Source organism: Lethenteron reissneri, chromosome 69, assembly GCF_015708825.2.
Source record: "Lethenteron reissneri isolate LAM-NWPU_2019-01 chromosome 69, ASM1570882v1, whole genome shotgun sequence".
NCBI lineage: Eukaryota > Metazoa > Chordata > Hyperoartia > Petromyzontiformes > Petromyzontidae > Lethenteron > Lethenteron reissneri.
In genome coordinates, this window is record NC_083847.1 from 10,350,183 (window position 1) to 10,370,335 (window position 20,153).

Here is a 20,153-nt window from a genome sequence, read left to right on the forward strand (position 1 = left end):
CTGCTCTGGCAGGCAAGGCTGCATTGGCTGGGTCATGCAGCCCGCATACCCAGCCACCGCATGCCTAAACAGCTTTTGTTCGGCCGGATAGAGGGGGCTAAACGGGCGCGCAAGAGAAGAGATGGAATTAGGTGGCACAGGAGAATGTAAAGCTTGAGTAGACTTGCCGATGAATAGTACCAGCGGTGTCAAGATCGGCCTCTGTCGAGGAGGCTCATGAAGGACGCTACTTGGCAGTTGGAGGCAGTCGCCCTCCATCAACAGCGGAGAGTAGGGGAACAATGCTCACAACAATGAGCAAAGCGCCGGGTGGCTAAAGCACAGCAAGTTGGCACATTAGGGGGCACAGGTGGTGCATCAGCCAGTCATCACTGTCAGGCAACCTGGATCTGTCCTGCGACCTCCTGCCTTAAAGGGCACATAGCCTGGCACAAGCGCCGTGGTGACATCACCGCCACTTCGGGACGAATGGCGGTTGTTGTGTATGTGTCCATTCTACTACACGTGTGTCTATCCTACACACACGTGTGTGCGTGTGTCCATCCTACTACACGTGTGTGTCAAAATTAGCGGCCAGTTTCGACCTCATCACCGCCCCATCACCGGGTCATCTTCTTTCTACGCACAACCCTTTTTCTCACTGCCTACGTTTATTCAGCCCTTTGGGTCTAGTAATAAAAAGTATTCCTACAGGGTAGATGTAGTCGTAGTGAAAAGTTTGAAAAATAAGAATAGGTGTTACCCTTTCTGGCAATAAAACTAGGAGTTTTGTTAAGATGTGCAAACACCCAAAAGAAACATTTTGCAAGGCATAATCTGCATTAACCATATGCGCTTGAGGCAAAACTTGCATTGCCTTTGTGCTGTTCGCCTTTTGGCGTTCTCTGGTCTGACACCAGTGGTGAGACAAGACCATAAAGAAGGCTGTCTCTGGTGTTTGCCAATCGTTTTCAAAGACAACGCGTACACTATTATCAGAGCATGTTTGTTCGCCTGTTTTGCTACAAGTTATGTGTAGTTAATGCAGACTTGATGCCTTGCAAAAGGGGATCTCATTGGTGTTTAAGCATCTTAACACAACTCCTGTTCTATTGCCATGAAGGGTAATGAAGCCTATTTTGTTTCATAATTATGACATAGATAATAAAAAGTTATTACCACAGAGAAATTCAACTGAAACATGTCCGTGTGTGTGTGTGTGCGCGCGCGGGTTTCTCTCTAAAGACGCAGCTCCGGAACCGTTGCCCTCTGCCTCTTGGAGCTTGACACAGTCCCCGGGCATCCCAGGGAGCCTGCCGATGGCCACCACCACCTCCGCCACAACCACCACCACTGCAGTTGCCACCACCGCGGCACCACCACGCATCTTCTTTTCGTCTAGCATGGCGACGTTCTGCTTCGACTGGGCTCCCGTGATGCACTGCTTCGACTCGTAGCGAGTGATGAAAGGGGAGAGTCAGGAGAGAGGGAGGGGAGAGGAGAGGGACAGGAGAGGAAGGGGAGAGAGAGTGGAGAGAGAGGTGAGGGAGAGTGGAGGGATGGGAGAGAGACAGAGGAGAGGGGGGGGGGGAAGGGAGGGAAGAGATGGGGGGAGAGGATTCCAGCGATCAGCTCGCCACAGTTTCATCGGCATTGGGGTTCCCGTTTTTTACAGCAGCGACAGAAGACGTTTGTTGGCGAAGAGTTTTGGTTTGTTCTTTTCATTCAGCGGTGGCCAAGTCGATGGAAAAATCATTGAGCGCGACGACGATGGTGGCTACGATCGCTGGCCGCCAGGAACCGCAGACAGCGCGACAGACTGTGACGAGACAGAGCTCAGTGGTGTCCGGTTGAAGAAGTGGCCCGAGATCCAATACTCTCCACGTTGACGTCGCAGCGTATAAATGCAACCGCATCTACGGACGCTTCAAGGGAAGAAAACAATATTTGCAGTGTGCACGTTCAAAACAAAGAAGGGCAGCGGAATCTCGGCTATACAAAGTTCAAGAGGAGGAGAATTCCAGACCTTGCGGAGCAGATGCCGAGAAGGAGCGAATCTTATCGGTGAAATAATTTAGTGTGTGTGCGTGTGTACGTTGAACTTCTTTTTGTACCACCGTGCGTAGCCAACCATGCTGATCGGAAGTGCGGGGGGAAGGACAACAAACTGAACACAAAAATCCATTGAGGTTTTTTTGGGTTAGATCGCATAAATATAAATGCATCGTTTAAGCTAGAATTGTCTGTCGCCTGATGATGCTCACTGTTGTAATTACCAGAAAAACGTCACGGTACTCAAATTGTAAATGTTGTCGTGGGTTTTATTCTCCAACACAGCGGTGTGCTGAACTATGAACTAATTGGCATGTTTTGTTTATGTGACAAACCCCTCACTAATTGGCTGTGTCAGGTGGTGGTGGTGGTGGTTTTAACGGCACATTTATAATTACGCGATTCAACTGAACAAACCTCGATTATGGATGAGGTCCGTTTGCCGAATGTGGTTTTTCCCCAACGCGGATATTTTTCCAGAAACTCAACCGCCCCCCCTCCCCCACAAGCATTCGTCGAAGTCTGCCTTGCATTTAGTCGTTCTCTTAAATCTCGTTCATCCAAGCAGTCAATAATTTAATCGACGTTCTGAGTCATAGAAAGAAAGAAAAAAACTTTTTTTTGTACTTGGTGAGGCCACACTGAGCTGTGTGCAGTAGAACCCCTCTTAACGACCACCCCCTTGTGGACGACTGATCGCTTAACGACGCGCCTCCATAGAGCCTCATGTACGGCAGGTTTAACGACCTATTTATATTTATGCCATCAACCCAAAAACTTCAATTGTGGATAATAATATTGGTTGAGAAAGCCTCCCACGGATTAAACTAAAAAATAGATCTAGTGGGGAAACCAGGTTTGGCATTCCTGAGTCTTAAATTATCACACCCTGAGTTTGTTTAACTAATACTACATGATGCCCCCACCCCTTCCCCCCCTTGCCATTTTACTATCCATACGAAAGGAGAAGAATCTTTAATTAAACGATGCCGAGTCACTCTCTGTGTCTCGTGTGTGGACAATCGGTCGGTCAACCCATGGCACCAACTGGGTCTGTCCCGTGACCTGCCAGCGGGCGTTCGACACTTCACGTGGCCTTAAAAAGTGTTCACAGCCTGGCACGCAAGCGCCATGGTGACATCACCGCCGCTTAGTGGCGAATGGTGGCTGTTGTCGAGCACTCCTTTTCAATTACGCTTCAACACAAATAATATGTAATATATTTTTAAAAACTTTTTAAACATGCTTTTTAAAATATATTATTTTGTACTTTTTAGTGTCATCAAATATTCTGTCGAAATTTTATTTTATCCAGAAGTAGATCGATCGTCACATCGTAAACATGAATGTACTGTAGTACAGTAGAACCTCTGGTCACGAACGCTTCTGACCACGACCAAATCGGATTCCAACCAAAAAATTCACAAGAAATTTAATCTGGTCACGAACACAAACTCGAGTGGCGATCAAACACGGCAGCGGCCGATTTCCCCTTCCGCGCCATTTTTTTTGTAAGCGCCAAATTTCCTCTTGTTTCTTTACAAACAACACAAAGCGTAACAGTTATGTATTTCACTTTTGTTATATAAAATTCCTAGTAAGATATTAATTTTGTGAGTGTAGTCATACCCCTCCCTCCTCATTCAAGCCGTAATTTAGAGAGCGAAAGTGCTGAGTACCTAAATCCCTAACATAAGAACCCGTTAATCTCTTCTCGCATCATTCATACGATGATGCGGTGAAGTAAACGTTCATACGATATTACGGCGAATGCTTCCAAAACAATACTGTACCCAAATATTACTTTTACTTTCAATAGAAACATGAATTGCTCATGCGAATATTCTCTCTCTCAGAATCGACCGACTGATGTAGCAGACGAAACAATCATCTTGTTGAACGATTCTAAACCTTGACGCAACAATGTTAGTTTTCTCTGTTGTTCAAGGTTTTCTCAGTGTTATTCTATGTTTTTACATTTAGTTTACTATTACACTATGAATTCTACGGCATAATTAACTATTTTTGTGCTTAAAATCTTTAAAAAACAATATTTATATACAGTTCGTAGGAGTCTGGAACGGATTAATAGTATTTACATACAATCCAATGGGGAAATTAGGTTCGAGTCACGACCAAATCGGGTTGTGACCAAAGTTATGGAACGAATTATGGTCGTGACCAGAGGTTCTACTGTAATGGAACAACTCCACGACTCCAGGAAGTGACCCCAGAAGCTTGCCATAACATAAGGGACCGTGGCCAATTACAGCCAATGTTTGTTGACCGTGGACACTTAAATACAAGCCGAAACATTACATATAAAAAATAATGTTTCAAAATATATTTTTATGTTAGAATATAGTATTGTCACCAGTATGACATAAGTATACCAAGTTTGCAGTCGATACCACATTGGGAAGTGGGTTAAAATTGAGTTACAAGATTTGAGGATACAACAACAACAGAGTGAGTTAAATGAAAGCGGGTAATAATAAAAATGCGTCTACCCCTCTTTTCGCATGGCGGCACTCGCGCCCAACCCATGGTCCCTGACGCTGTCACCAGAACCTTTACAATTTTGAAATCGAGGCATCCGTGTGATTTGACGTCCTCCCAACGGCTTGACGGCCAGATACATTGCTGGGGTCACAAAAAAGATCTCCAAAATCCTGATTAAACACAAGATCCAGGTCCGATTCAACACAGTACATAAAATCCGTGATCTGGTACCGTCTGTAAAAGATTTGGTTCCAGACATACAGTACCCTGGCGTCTACAAACTAAGTTGCCTCTGTGGTAGCAGTTACATTGGGGAAACCAAACGACATGTCTCAGACCGCATCCGTGAACATAAAGCAGACTTGAAACACGGTAGGACAAACACCTCAGCCGTGGCAGATCACTGTTACAACTCAGTGGGCTCACATAACATTGACTTCTCCAAGACAGAGGTTCTCTGCAAGCCATCTGGCTATCATGAGAGATTCGTTCATGAGGCGATCCACATATACAAACACAGAGACAATTTTAACCGAGAAGATGGATTCTGGCTTAGCAATCATTGGAAGGACGTAATAAACCATTTCGGATCTTAACTGATTGGGTTCACGTTTACGGTGACTTTCAGACCGCGTTCCACTCACTGGCATGGTGCAGTGTGCAGAGTAATGTATGGTGTCGTAATTATATAGTAATATATAGCAGTGTGATACACATTAGGGTGGGTAAAATAATACATAGTGTTATATTAAAATGGATAAGGCAGCAACTGCAGCAGCAGCAGCAACTGCAGCAGCAGCAACTGCAGCAGCAGCAGCAACTGCAGCAGCAGCAACTGCAGCAGCAGCAGCAACTGCAGCAGCAGCAGCAACTGCAGCAGCAGCAGAAACTTCAGCAGCAGCAGAAACTGCAGCAACTGCAGCAGCAGTACCTGCAGCTCCCTTTGATGCTGTTAATCCTGCATAATGCACATGCATATGTAGTACTAATCACATTCCTGCATTTCCCATAAATATGCTAAATTCCTCTTGATATGCAAATTCCTTTGTCAAGGCGCCCAGCTTATATATATGCTCCAAGCTCGTGTGCTGTTTCATTCAGACTCTGTCGCCTCGACGGACCTGGTTTTTTCACCTGAGGACGGCTGCTTGCGTTGTGGCCGAAACGTCGTGAGAATTGTTTTATTATGTTTTATTTTTATTATTTTATTACTTCCCTTCTACGTAACTTTACCGAAAGAACCAAGAAGACGTTTTACAATGTTCCATTGTACGTGAGTAGAGATGAGAATCTTAAGCTGTGGCTATCCGTGTGCAGTTAAAACATCGCCCCCTGTGTTTCTGAAAAGAGACCTCATCAGATACAACCATGTTTCGTTGTAACACGCGTTCGTACATTGGGATTTGTGCTGTGATTCTCGTAGTGCCATGCCTGGGGCCATCATCATGAAGGAGGGCGCCACTGTGGTGAATTGACACGGGCTGTGCTAGTTTCACAGTACAGGTTCCAGAGGTCTGTATGTAAGTCAACTTTACTCCTGTCGATTCCAAACATGTACGGCATGTACACTAAACACAAGGAATGGCTTTAAACAATATATCATCTCCTGTAGATGTAGATGCCACTTTATTCACGTTCTGCAGGTAGAGATCCCACTGCTCCTTTAGGTTCTACAGATGTAGATGCCACTGGTTCTTCACGTTCTGCAGATGTAGATGCCACTGGTTCATCACGTTCTGCAGATGTAGATGCCACCGCTTCACGTTCTGCAGATGTAGATTCCACTGGTTCTTTACGTTCTGCAGATGTAGATGCCACTGGTTCTTCACGTTCTGCAGATGTAGATGCCACCGCTTCTTAACGTTCTGCAGATGTAGATTCCACTGGTTCTTCACGTTCTGCAGATGTAGATGCCACTGGTTCTTCACGCTCGGTAGATGTAGATACCACGGGTTCTTCACGCTCTGCAGATGTAGATGCCGCTGCTGCTTCACGTTCTGTAGATGTAGATGCCACTGGTTCTTCACGTTCTGTAGATGTAGATACCACTGGTTCTTCACGTTCTGCAGATGTAGATGCCACTGGTTCTTCACGTTCTGTTAATGTAGATGCCACTGGTTCTTCACGTTCTGCAGATGTAGATGCCGCTGCTTCACGTTCTGCAGATGTAGATGCCGCTGCTTCACGTTCTGCAGATGTAGATGCCATCACCGCTGTCTATTGCACGGCTTTTGAACTCATGACTCTCGGTCCGAACAGGCAACTGGACATACGGGCGACAGGCTTATTCGTGTCTTTGAAAGTTCGAAAGTCGAACATTCGTAAGTAGAGGAGTCTGTACAGTCGATCATCGCGTGGGGCCCGACGTCCACCCCACCGCCATCGCTAGGCAGGTGGGGCGCGACGTCCACCCATTCCGCTCCCTCCTCCACCGCGTCGGTTGTCTCCCGCCGGGCCCCTGTCGACTGAGTGATCAGGCCTCCTACGCTAGCGCCCTCTCTGAGGAACATACTCGTGCTGCTGGCTCGTAGATGGTTCGGGATCGGGTCGTGCGTCGGTTCGGGGGGGGGGGGGGGGGCGGCATGTGCTCGGGAGGACTGGCCACTCCAACCGGGTCAGTGGTCGGAGTTGGTCCACAGGGTGGTCGCCACGACCATGGGGTCGTCGGTCATTGTGGGATCCATCGAATGCTCGTCGACACTGGTGTGTCGGCGACCATTATTTCGGAACTTATTTATCCCCCGGGCGCGCAAATGTTAATTCCCCTGCGATTGCGCAAGCCGCTTGATCCTGCGGCAACGGCTAGAGGGATCCTGTTGGACCCCTCTAATATGGCCGTACAGGGATTGCAACTCGTGGGTGCGCAGACCCTGGTGTCTGCTGATAGGGAACCGTTTATCCAGGTTTTAAACGCCAGGTTGACGACATCTGTCATCTCGCAGGGTATGGTCCTTGCTCACGCATCGCCCGCGCTTTGTGATGCGTGTGTCCTGGGCAGCGTTGAGGCCGGGTCACGTCCGACGCCGCGTTCCGGACCGGATGTCTGCTGGATTGAATCCCTATGCTCAGAAGCGGCAGATTTGTCCGAGTCCCAACGTCGTAAATGAAAGTCTCTTTTACGAGATTTTGCTGATGTCTTTAGTACCGGTAAATTCGCTATTGGCCGCACCACCTTGCCAAGTCATCATATCGACACAGGACGCTGCTCCCGTTCGCCAAAACCCTTACAGGCTGAGTCCTGCAGAAAAGGAACATATTCGGCTGGCCGTTGATGAGATGTTGGCTGCCGACATTTCACCATCCACTAGCTCATGGGGAGCACCTATTGTTCTCATTAAAAAACATGATGGAAGCTTGCGCTTCTATTTGATTTTCGAAAACTAAACAAAATTTCAGTTGCCGATGCATACCCTCTCCCGCGGATGAACGACTCACTAGACACCCTAGCGGGCGCCCAATACTTTTCCACGCTCGACCTTCTGTCAGGGTTTTGGCAATTGCCGTTGGACAATGAGTCTAGACCCAAGATGGCTTTCCGCATGCCGCAGGGTCTTTTTTAATTCAATCAAGTCCCGATGGGACTCCACTCCATGCCGGCGACGTTCCATCGATTGATGGAACTAGTCCTGGCAGGACTTCAATGGGACTCTTGTCTAATTTACCTAGATGACGTCATCATCTGTAGCCGCACCTTCGATGAACATCTCGACCGGTTGCGTGCCGTTTTTACGAAAATGCGGGCCGATAATCTGAAATTTAAACCGTAGAAATGCCATCTCCTGCAGAAATCTGCGCGTTATCTTGGGCATATCATCAGCAAGTCCGGCATTGCTACGGACCCCGAGAACGTGGCCTACCCCTAAGTCGGTGGGAGAGGTGCGAAGCTTTATAGACTCCGCATCCTACTACCGCAGCTTTGTGGCCGGATTCGCTACCATCGCGAAGCCGCTCCACGCGCTGATGGCCAAGGGCCAGGAATTCCATTGGGGGGAGGAGGAGACCTCGTTTCAGCGGTCCAAGAGGCCTTAGTTAACGCGCCTGCCCTCCGCTACCCCGATTTTTCTGTGCCGTTTACACTGGACACATGCAAGCAACACCGGTATTGGTGCGGTCTTCTCACAGGTCATCAACGGGGTAGAGTGTTATCGCGTATGGTAGCAGGGTACTCTCCCCGGCCGAACAACGGTATTGCGTCATGCGCCGCGAACTCCTGGCAATCGTGTTCTTTGTATGGATGTACCACCCGTATTTATACGGCAGGCGCTCCGACCACGCTGCGCTGCAATATGCGCTGCGGGTCGACCAGCCATCCGGCCAGCTGGCTTGAGGTCCTTCAGGACTTCTCCTTTACCGTGTCCTACAGGAAGGGTGCCCAGAACGCAATTGCCAATGCCCAGTCATGCTTGCCGCCACGCGCAGAAAGCGCTTGCCTTTCAGGCTCTGGGCGCTGCAAGCTGCCTCTGGACAATTCGGTCCTGCCCCTTGCAGCGTCAGCTGAGGTGGCCCCCCCGGAGGTGATGAACGATCCTGTGTCACGTGACACCATCCTCAATCTTGCCCTGGCCGAATGGGGACGTCTCCAAATTGAGGATGCTTCCTTGGTCGGGATGCGCCACCGCGTCGTGCGTTCTGACGGGGAGAAAGGCCGTAGGGGCTTGGCCCTGGTAGTCCTGCGACACGGCTTATTGATGTGCCGGGACAAGGGTGCACGCCACTACATTGTTGTCGTACCCACAGCCCGGCGAGGGAGAGTTGTGTGTGCCGTGCATAAAAGGCTTATGCACTTGGGCGTGCACAAGACCCTGGCCACGATCCAGCGGGACTTTTTCTGGCCGGGCATGGCCAGGGATATGGCTGACTTACTGAAGGCTTGTGTGCAGTGCGCACGGCGGAATCGGCCTGCTAAGCCCTGTTATCCGCCCTTACAGTCAATTCAAGTCTCCCGCATCAATGAGCGCATCGCTCTGGACATCTTGGGTCCCTTTCCCGCCACTCTGCGGGGTAACACATTTTTACTGGTAGGGGTCGAGTATTTTTCACAATGGCATATGGCCTGGCCTCTCCGCAACCAGTCGGCAGCTGCCATCGCGGATGCCTACCTAAATGGCTACGTTATGGAAAAGGGGCCCCTGAATGTTTGCTGATGGACCTGGGAAAATGTTTTCCTCCAAATTGCTGCGGGAGGTGTGCGACCTGCTGGGCACACAGAAAATTTGAATGTCACCGTACCACCCCCAAACAGATGGGATGGTTGAGCGTCTGAACAGAATGCCCACTGCAATGCTAAGCCACCAGGTCAACGACTCTCAGCTTGACTGGGACTTGCGCATTCCGGGCGTGTTGGCGGCATACCGTATGGCCCCTCATGCGTCCACTGGTTATTCACCGTTCTTCCTGATATACGGCAGGGATCACGACCCCCTAATCGCCGCCGTATTCTGCTTCCCTGGCTCCGGCTGCCGGGATCCCCTCTGCCCTGTCAGATGCTCCCTCCGCAGAACCGGCTGGTCCACCACATGTGCCAGTGCCCCCCGGCTCCTCCAGGGCGAGTGGGCCCACCTCCACTGGGGGCCCGGCCACGAGGACTCGGTCCAAATCTCTTCGCTTCTCATGACCCCCCCAGTCACCCCCCCCCCCCACACACACCGTTCATTAAGTGCCTCACTCATCAGGCCATTTTTGTCTTTGACTTTATTGTTGCAGAGTAATGGTACAGGGTGTTGGTGACATTGGTTGATGGGGTGCGGGGTCATGTGTGTCGCGCGCTTGTTTTGTTCACCTACCCCATATTATTGCTGTGTATATATTGTATATAGTGCACATTTGTACAGGTGGGTTGGGGTATTTATTGCGGGATTTTGTTCATGTTGTGTTCATGTTGAGGCACACATTGTAGTCTTTTAGTCGTTATGAGTCAGCATATTTTTCAGAGGGGAGGATTGTCAGCCGGGACGGCTGAGTGCTACGAGGGGGGGGGGGGGGTCATGTAGTGGCATCGGGGGATGCCACTGCATGTCACGTAAGGCCGGCCTGTGTGTGAAGCAGGGGACTCGCTACTCACACCACCCACAGCACGGCAGTCGTGCGACATTGCACTTCGTGTGCAGTGCCAGCCCCTGAAAGCTAGGGGGCGAGAGAGCCTGGAGTGGCGCAGGGGTGACGGGGCCTTGGTACTCCGGATGAACCCGGAGGGCTGGTGGCCGGAGGTACCGGGGGTGGGGCCCCCAAAGAGGTGGCTGGAGGACCCCAGGACCGGTTCCAGATGCCTCGGGAAAGTTCGAGAAGGGAGGCATGCCTAGGGGCATAGGAAGCCCCGGGACTGACTATATAAGCCGGACCCCTGAACGGGTCCGGCTGTTGTTGCTCACCTGAAGACACGAAGACGTCCTCCTAAAGAAGAAGTCTGAAGACAAGACCTGGACTCGAGTCGAGGTCCAGGCTTGACAGCATTCCCCAGTTGTGTTAGCGCTAGTTAGCCCGAGAGATTACCTCCCTAGGTTACCTAGTGGAAGGGGCAGCTACCCCTTTGTGTTAGGCTATGTTGTTGTAATAAACGTGTTGCCCCTAGAGACGCCTCGCTCACCATTTGTACACACTACACAAGTATACAGGTAAATCTAATTTCGTTAAGCGAGATGCTACTACTGTACAGGGACTCCTCTACTTACATTTGACTTACGAAATTTCAGAGATACGCACAAACCTGTTCCCCGTATGTCCAGTTGCAGCTGTTCAGATCGAGAGTCGTGTAAGTTCAACCGCCGCGCAATAGATGGCGGCGTTTTTAATGAAACAAGATAAGTTGTAACTTACATGCCTGTGCTTAATTTGTGTTTCGAGGATTTACCTTCGAAAAAAATCTGCCTATGGCTCGCACACCCCCTAGGAAGGGCATCATGCACAGCGGTACGTGCACCCCGGGTTAAGAAGAACCACTGGCTTAGACGGTCATGGGTTGAAAAAACATTTTTTGTCACTGCAAACAACAAAACACGGTAACATTTTACTAAAACTCAATTATATATTTTGATTTTATCAGGTGTAAGGCCCCACTTTGATGTGTATATCTCGTTTTTTTCAGAAGCGACCCCTGGCCATCACAAATGACAGCAGCTCAACGAAGTGGGCGTATCATCACGTGGAAATGTATAGCAGCCAAATACTCTAAAGTCTAAACGCATATAAACCTATAGAAATACAAATACCCATAGAGATGTATAGAGACTCGTAGACTAAACTCAAATATTTTAAATTTTAACAGGTCAGGCCCACGGAGCTGTGTAGCTCTTTTTCAGAAGCGACCAGGCCATCACAAATAACAGCTCAACGGAGTGGGCTTATCATCATCACATGGGAAATTATAGCAGCTAAATACTCTAAATGCGTGACGTTGATTCTAAATGGAGGACCCGGAAAGACGCAGACTCCAAATATATAGCATGCATCAGGGTCGGGATCGAACCCGCGAGCTCCTGTAGGCCAGGCGAGGTAAGTTAACATCTCCGAGCCACCGTCAAAACCTAACTATTTAGTATCTAGCACACAACCCACACACATGGCACGTAGCTCCCACTCCACCACCAAATGTGGAGGGAAAAAACAGAGGACCCAGAAAAAAATATCCACGCGACTACCACGGGGAGAGAGGAGAGACATTCAAACTCCAAATATGCCGCAGCAGGCGAGGGAGTTAACATCTCCTAGTCACCGTGACATACAACAGGCGTCAGGGTCGGGATCAAACCCACGACCTCCAGCGTCCCAGGCGAGGTAGCTAACATCTCATCAGGGTCGGGATAGAACCCAAGACCTCCTGTACACCAGGCGTCATAACTAACATCTCCCTCGCCACCGTGGCACCAAAGGAGTGAGAGCCGCGCCCTTCCATCTTATGCAGGACCGTATTATCCAATAGGCCACAGTAGTAGGCACAGTCTAGGACTCTAGGGCCTACTCACTCACCCACCCACCAGGGCCGTATTATCTAATCCGCCACAGTAGTAGACTGTCTAGGGCAGCGGTCGGGAACCTATGGCTCGCGAGCCATATATGGCTCTTGCAGTGACGGCATATGGCTCCCAGACAATTTTGAGTTGAAAAAAAAATCAGTTTGGAACTGATTTTAAAATACTTGTGATATTGCTTAATAATACTGTGTCATTTTGAAGTAAACAAATTCGTTTTGAAGATAAATTTCACGGGTCATGCCTGCACGAAGCTCAACCTCACCACGTATGAACCTGACTACAAGGCCATCAGCAAAACCATGCAGCACCAGAAGACGCATTAAAAGTAAGACATATTTAATTTATTATACGTTAAAAATACTATATGGCTCTCAATGAAATATATTTAGAAATATTTGGCTTTTATGGCTCTCCCAGTCAAAAAAGGTTCCCGACCCCTGGTCTAGGACCTACTCACTCACCCACCCACTAGGACCGTTTTATCAAATAGCAGAGGTCGAAAACTGGTTTTGATTCCTTACCCGTACCCGGCCGCACCAGGGTCGCAAACGGGTACCCATACCCGGGTACGGGTATCGGGTACCCGATTGCGACCTCTGTCCAATAGGCCACAGTAGTAAACACTGTGTCTAGGGCCGACTCACCCACCCACTAGGGTCGTGTTATCTAATAGGCCACAGTAGTAGACACTGTCTAGGGCCGACTCACCCACCCACCAGGGCCGTGTTATCCAACCACAGTAGTCGGCACTGTCTTGTGGCCTACGAAAACAAAAAATGGCCTCACGAAAAAATGTTTACCATTTTTTGTTTGTATGATAAAAAATGTCATTCTTGAAAAATATATATTTATATATAGCAAGGATAGTGCACAACAGTGTGTATACAAAGTAGGCAGTCATGTCAACGACAATAGTTTTTTCACAAGGTGGGAGAGGAATTATACACCATAGATGAACTTTCTTGAGATTTTGTCATTGCAAATTTAGCTAATAAACATCTTCATATGGTGTCTTTTGCACAATCTCATTCATTCTTTTGCCACAATTTGTTGGCTGCTCGTTGCAATTTCTTTGGGGTGGTGACAAGTCGTTGACTCGTTAAATGAGGCATCATATTACATCTAAAATAACAGTCAAATATTTAAGCTTAAATGAAAGTAAAAGCATGGCGCTCGCAATGTAGTCGTCCTGTAAGAACTGAATTGAATATCATACTTATCAACGCATACAATTTACCCGTATTCCTATACAGGGAATTTGAGTTTTCAGGTCCGTACAGCCATTTCAATACGGGCAAAAAAATGTTATTTGTGTTTCTCCCTTGTGATGCGACTTTGTAGGATGAACGTTGACATTTATAAGGGCACAGGGTGGCCAAATAAGTCTGAATTGGTCTGTAATAAGGTAGGCACTGATAAGGGGTTGATAGGTTTGGAATACATTGTCGATGAAAATGAACGACATCCTTTTAAAGCCGCTGAATCATCCGATATGATAATCATCGTAACAAAAATAGTTGAAGAGATTTTCGCTTCTAATATTTTCAGGCTTACCTTGTATTTTTTTATTCAATAATTTCATCTTCAATTCGCTTACCTGCGGCAACACAGCGCTATTCCCATCGAATGAGGGGCGCAGACTAAGCAATGAACCATATCGGCAGTAACGACATCTTGTCCAGTACTAACGGTGGTACCAACTGTTGGGAGATTATCGCTGAAGGCCTAACGGAGTGGAAGTGCCTCGGGGCCGACAAAAACCTTAATCGGGTACTGCTCTCGCACATGCCACGAAGAACCAGGCACGAAGGGCGATGCCGGATCATCTCACACCCCCAGGAGTGTCTTTGGAGCCGAGTGCGAATGCATCTCTGAGGAGGGCCACCGTGGAAACGTCGCTGGTCAGAGAAAACCCAACCCAGTGCCGGCTGGGGAATGATGTGCCGGAAGAAAGTAGCCCAGTGAACGATTGGCCGGCAGGAGGAGCATTAAACCATCGTCGTTGTCATGCTAACCCCGCTCATCCTCACAGCAGCATCAGCAGCTTTGGCCGACCCTCGAACAAAAACGGTCACCAGCATCGCACGCTTTCAGATACTATATACACTACACTATACACTACTGTACACTGCACTATATACTACTGTACACTAGACTATACACTACACTGCTATATACACTACTATACACTACACTACTATCCACTATACTATACATTACACTATACACTAGACTAGACTATACACTACACTGCTATACACTACATTATACCACACTGTACACTACTATACACTAAACTACTATACACTACACTATTATACACTATCCTATACATTACACTATACACTACTATACACTACACGCTACAACACTATGCACTACCGTACTATGCACTATTATACACACTACACTAATATTCACTCCGCTATACACTTATACTATACATAACACGATACATGACACCATGATACACTACAATACACCACACTAGACTACATTATACATTACATTATACACTACACTACTAAACATTACACTATACACTACCATACACTACATGATATACTACTACAGTACATTATACACTCCTATACACTACACGATAAACTCCACTTCTGACAAGCCGTCGAACAAAGATAGTCATCACATCATCGCGCGGCACTTTCAGATGCACTGCTTCTGCGGCCGTCTGGAATGCTCTTCTGTAGTGGAGTAACGCGCGTGGGGTTTTGCAAACAGTGTGCATGCACGTGTGAGCCACGAACAGTGAAGTCACGCCAGGACAAACAGGTGCGGTGTGAGAGCAATCCAGAGAGAGATGACCAATTAGAACGCATAGCGGTGATTGGCTGGCTGCAAATGCAGACACGGTGTAGGTGCCTCGAGAGCAGCGGACGCGACGCGCGAGAGGCGACAGGAGGACGCCAGCTTAATTAGGGTGTTTAATGAGGAGCAGGATAAATATGGCAACGTGTGAGGTAGGGAGTTGAGTTGGTTGGAGCGAAGAGAAGAGCAAACAAGAAAAGTCCAAGGTCCCGCTCTCCACACCTCGTCTTCTCCAGCGGTGATGGCTGAACCCCCACTGGAGGCAAGAGCGAGGTTGGAGAGGCGAGGGTAGAAAGATGAGCAGTAGAGAAGCTAGCGGAATCCTAAGTGTGAGTGCGGGAAGACTAGCAGTAGAGAAGCTAGCAGAGTGTATAGCGAGAGGCTAGCAGCAGAGAAGCGAGCAGAGTATGTAGCGAGAGGCTAGCAGTGGAGCAGCTAGCAGAGTGTATAGTAATAGGCTAACAGTGGAGAGGCTAGCAGAGTAAGAGAGAGCGTAGGGAGCGAAGCCAGCGGAGCATGGCAGACAGGCTAGCAGCGGAGAGACCAACAGAGTGAGAGAGAAAGCAGGCTAGCAGCGGAGAGGCTAACAGAATGAGAGAGACGGGCTAGCAGCGGAGAGGCTAGCAAAGTGAAAGAGAGCAGGCTAGCAGCGGAGATGCAGGCTAGCAGCGGAGAGGCTAGGAGAGAGAGAGAGAGAGAGCAGGCTAGCAGCGGAGAGGCTAGGGGAGTGAGAGATAACAGGCTAGAGGTGGAGAGGCTGGGAGAGAGAGAGAGCGGAGTGAGCAAAGTGAGCGAAACGAAGCAGGTGTGGTGCCACGATCTTAGGAGCAACTCCGCCAGCGCCGCAATTCCCTCCCGGCCCCTGCACTAAACACACACCCGCACGCAGCGCACCCACGTAGTGCCCTGGCGGGGGATTACCTGGCACCTTGGGTTTTAATCCGAAGGACCCTTAGAGGGAAAGTCCCACGGTTTCCGGTGCCAGGAGATTGGCCAACCCTCGCAGAGCAGGTTACATTGCGATGCTCCAAAAATTGGTTTAAAATTGTATGGGCGCCAAAATAAAAGGTTCCCTGGGCCAGCCGCAATGAGGTATAACACGAGGGAGAGGATGAAGGAACCCTGAGCAAGGGACAATGGGTGGCCGCCCCGCCCGCCGGTAACAGGGGCGGGGGGGGGTAACCACAGGTAAGCACAGGATTGGCCGCACGGCGCGACGTCCTCCTGGGCCTTTGTTGTTTAGAGAATAAAGGTAGGAGCCCCGGGACGATTAGCTGAGTACGTCTACAACCTCCGGGCCGTCAACACCCACTCCCTGCCGTCCTGCCTCTTCGAGCCGCTCACAGCATCCGTGTGATGCCAGCGAGTGCTGCTGCGAGACAGTGATAGGTCAAGTCTTCTCTCGTCCTTCTCCCTCCGACTCGCTCAGCCTCCGTGAGACACCGCGAGTCCAGCTTCGAGGTACGTGGTAGGACGTTTGTGTAACTGGGTTCATAGGCAGAGTTAGACTAGGCTCTTCTCGCGAAATATTCCTCCTCCAGGTAGGGTGTATTTGCACCGTTAATAAACTTTAGTTGAGAGTATCGGTGCAGTGTGATTTATGTGTGTGTATGTAGAACATCGGCGTGGTGTCTGCGATTTGTGTGTGGTGTGACTGCATGTGGAGACAGTGTGCGCGAGAGAGCGAACACGGGGCTGCAGCGCTGATGCGGTGTTGGGAATTTGAGCGTGTGTGTGAGCCGCGCGTGTATTAAAACATACACGATCGCCAGCGCTCGCACGCGTTTACACAGCGACAATAGCATTAACGGCGAGGCGCGTGCGCAGTTTCGCGCAGCCCTTTAACGTTAGCCTTGGTGTGCAGTGGATTAGGGTTTAACCACCCGGGGGGTACGCGTGCATATTCATGCTGCCTCCATTTCTTTTTGAAAGCTATGAGGGCTATTGCGGGAGTATGCCGACGTGTTTGGTGAGCACGATTCAGATGTGGGCCAGACCTCGTTAAGCACCAAATTGACACAAGTGCTGCCCGACCCATTAAACTCCCGAGTGGGCGCACCCAAACGGGCCCAGATTAAAGAGACGGCCGTGGATATGCTCCGCGATAACATAATCCAGCCCTCAGCGAGCCCCTGGTCTGCCCCGGTTGTGCTGGTGACAAAGAAGGACGGGTCGGCCCGATTTTCGTTGATTATCGAAAGCTGAATGCAGTTACCCTCGGTGACGCCTTCTCCATCCCCCGCATCGATGACACCTTTGACAGCCTCGCGGAAGCGTGGTATTTCTCCACCCTCGATCTAGTGTCTGGGTACTGGTAGATGGAGATGGAGGATAGGCCATAGACCACATTTACCACCCCGATGGGACTGTTCGAGTTCCGAGTACTCCCGGTCGGACTCACTAACACGCCTGCGACATTCCAGCGGTTGATGGAGTTGGTGATGCGGGGCTTGCAATGGGAACTGTGCCTAATTTACCTGGATGACGTGATAGTGTTCAGTATGCCCCTGTCTGAGCACTGGTCCAGGTTACGGGAGGTGTTCCAACAACTACGAGCAGCCCATCTCAAGCTCAAGCCGCGTAAGTGTCATATTGCTTAGCGCGAGGTTGGGTACCTCGGACACCACGTCAGCGAGGCAGGGGTACGCACCGAACTGGAAAATGTACGCACCGTAGTGGAATGGCCACGGTGGAGGAACCTGATGGAGATCCGTTCATTTTTGGGGTTAGCCAATTACTATCGTCGATTTGTGAAGGGATTCAGCAAGATTGCATGCCCCTCACCCAACTCGCTTCCCTGTGGTGGTACTTTCTATGCTTACAGCAGTGCATACTGATTGTGGTGGAATCAGCTTTGATTACAGCAGTGCATAAAGCGGTGGTACTTGCTATGATTACAGCAGTGCATACTGACTTTGGTGGTACCTGCTATGATAACAGCAGTGCATACTGTGATGGAATCTGATTTGACTACAGCAGTGCATACTGTGGTGGTACCTGCTATGAATACAGCCGTCAATACTGTCTGTGGTGGTACCTGCTATGATTACAGCCGTGCATACTGACAGTGGTGGTACCTGCTATGATGACAGCAGTGCATACTCACTGTGGTGGTACCTGCTATGATGACAGCAGTGCTTACTGACTGTGGTGGTACCTGCTTTAACAACAGCAGTGCATACTGACTGTGGTGGTACCTGCTTTGACTACAACAGTGCATACTGTGGTGGTACCTGCTATTACAGCAGTGCATACTGACTGTGATGGTACTTGCTATGATTACAGCAGTGCATACTGACTGTGGTAGTATCCTGCTATGACTACAGCAATGCTGTGGTGGTATCCTGCTAAGACTACAGCAATGCATACTGACTGTGGTGGTCCCTGCTATGATTAGAGCAGTGCATACTGGCATACTGGCTGTTGTGGTACCTACTATATTTACAGCAGTGCATACTGACTGTGGTGGTACCTGCTATGATTACAGTAGTGCATACTGACTGTGGTGGTACCTGCTATGATAACAGCAGTGCATACTGTGGTGGTAATTGCTATGATTACAGCAGTGCATACTAACTGTGGTGGTACCTGCTATGATAACAGCAGTGCATACTGACTGTGGTGGTACCTGTTATCACTACAGTAGTACATGCTAACTCTATAGCAGTATATGTTGACTGTATAGCACAACGTATTCACCTGACAGAGTGCGTGGTCAGGACTAGTCCCGTGCAGAGCCCCCGGCCTCGCCTAGATTGCCCAGCCGGCCGAGATGGCACCTTGGCAGGCTGGGGGCTGGGCCGCTACCCCCCCCCCCCATCCCCCACCTGTGCTACAATAATACTATCTAAGCGCTGTGATATTAATATCTATGGACTCTATGGTAGTAACTGGACGCATTGGGGTGGGGGGGGGGGGGAGAAGAGGACATCACACTGTGAAGAATTAACCTCAGTGTTTTGTGTATTTTGGTTGAAATTTTAACGCGAATGAAATTATTTGCCGATCGTGTGTGCCTTGCTAGGGGCCACCCCTGTCAGCTGTGCAAAGTATTTTATAAATGCTTCCAAAAATAATGTGCGCAACTTACCTTGTTGAGTGTGCAGGCGATTTAAAAACCCCGCACACCTCCGGCGATGGCGAGTGTATGGGTTGGCAGGAGCTAACCCTGCCAGCGTTTCGCGCAAGCGCAGCTGCGTGCCTTGTCCTCGCCCCGAGTGGCGTATTAAATAAAATAAAGGAAGTCAAAGAATCAAAGTTAAATAAATAAAGAAAAATCGCTAATTTGACTCATTTAAAGTCGACGGACGTGAAAAAGGAATAGCGTTTGCCCAGCGTGGGGCTTACGGCCTGGTAGCGTAAACCCCACCGTTTGAGAGCCGAATCCCGCGCAAGCGCGCGTACACAGACAGACGGACAGATAGACAGACAAAAAATGCCTTTTATAGGTAAGATGTAAGTGTCGTGTATAGTAGTGTAGTGTTTCATAAGTAATGTAGTGTGTATTAATGTAGAGTGTAGTGTATAGTAGTGTAGTGTATAGTGTCGTGTATAGTAGAGTGGTGTATAGTAGTGTATTGTAATGACAGAGCGTTACAAAGTGTCAGGCATTAGGGGCCGTCCATAAATGACGTCACGCGCCTGGGGGGGGGGGGGGGGTCAGACATTTGTGACGATGTGTGACGAGGGGGGGGGGGGTTGGGAAATGCAACTTTAAATAAATATAGACAACACGTTCTACTTATTTAAATATACGTTTTAATTCATGTTTTCTCCTACAACATCAGAGTACAGTGCTACATTAAATACGCACTACAATGACAATGG

The 20,153-nt window shown here is 49.1% G+C and overlaps 1 protein-coding gene across 1 annotated transcript in view; it reads left to right on the forward strand.

Moving 5' to 3' along the window:
- DCP2 (decapping mRNA 2) overlaps positions 1-3,029 on the forward strand; it is a 32,867-nt gene extending 29,838 nt beyond the window's left edge. Inside the window, exon 12 of the mRNA XM_061579396.1 lies at positions 1,225-3,029. Coding sequence (XP_061435380.1) covers positions 1,225-1,436 — 212 coding nt within the window. The 3' untranslated portion in view covers positions 1,437-3,029. The remainder of the gene's footprint in view (positions 1-1,224) is intronic.
- The last annotated feature ends 17,124 nt before the right edge of the window (positions 3,030-20,153 follow it).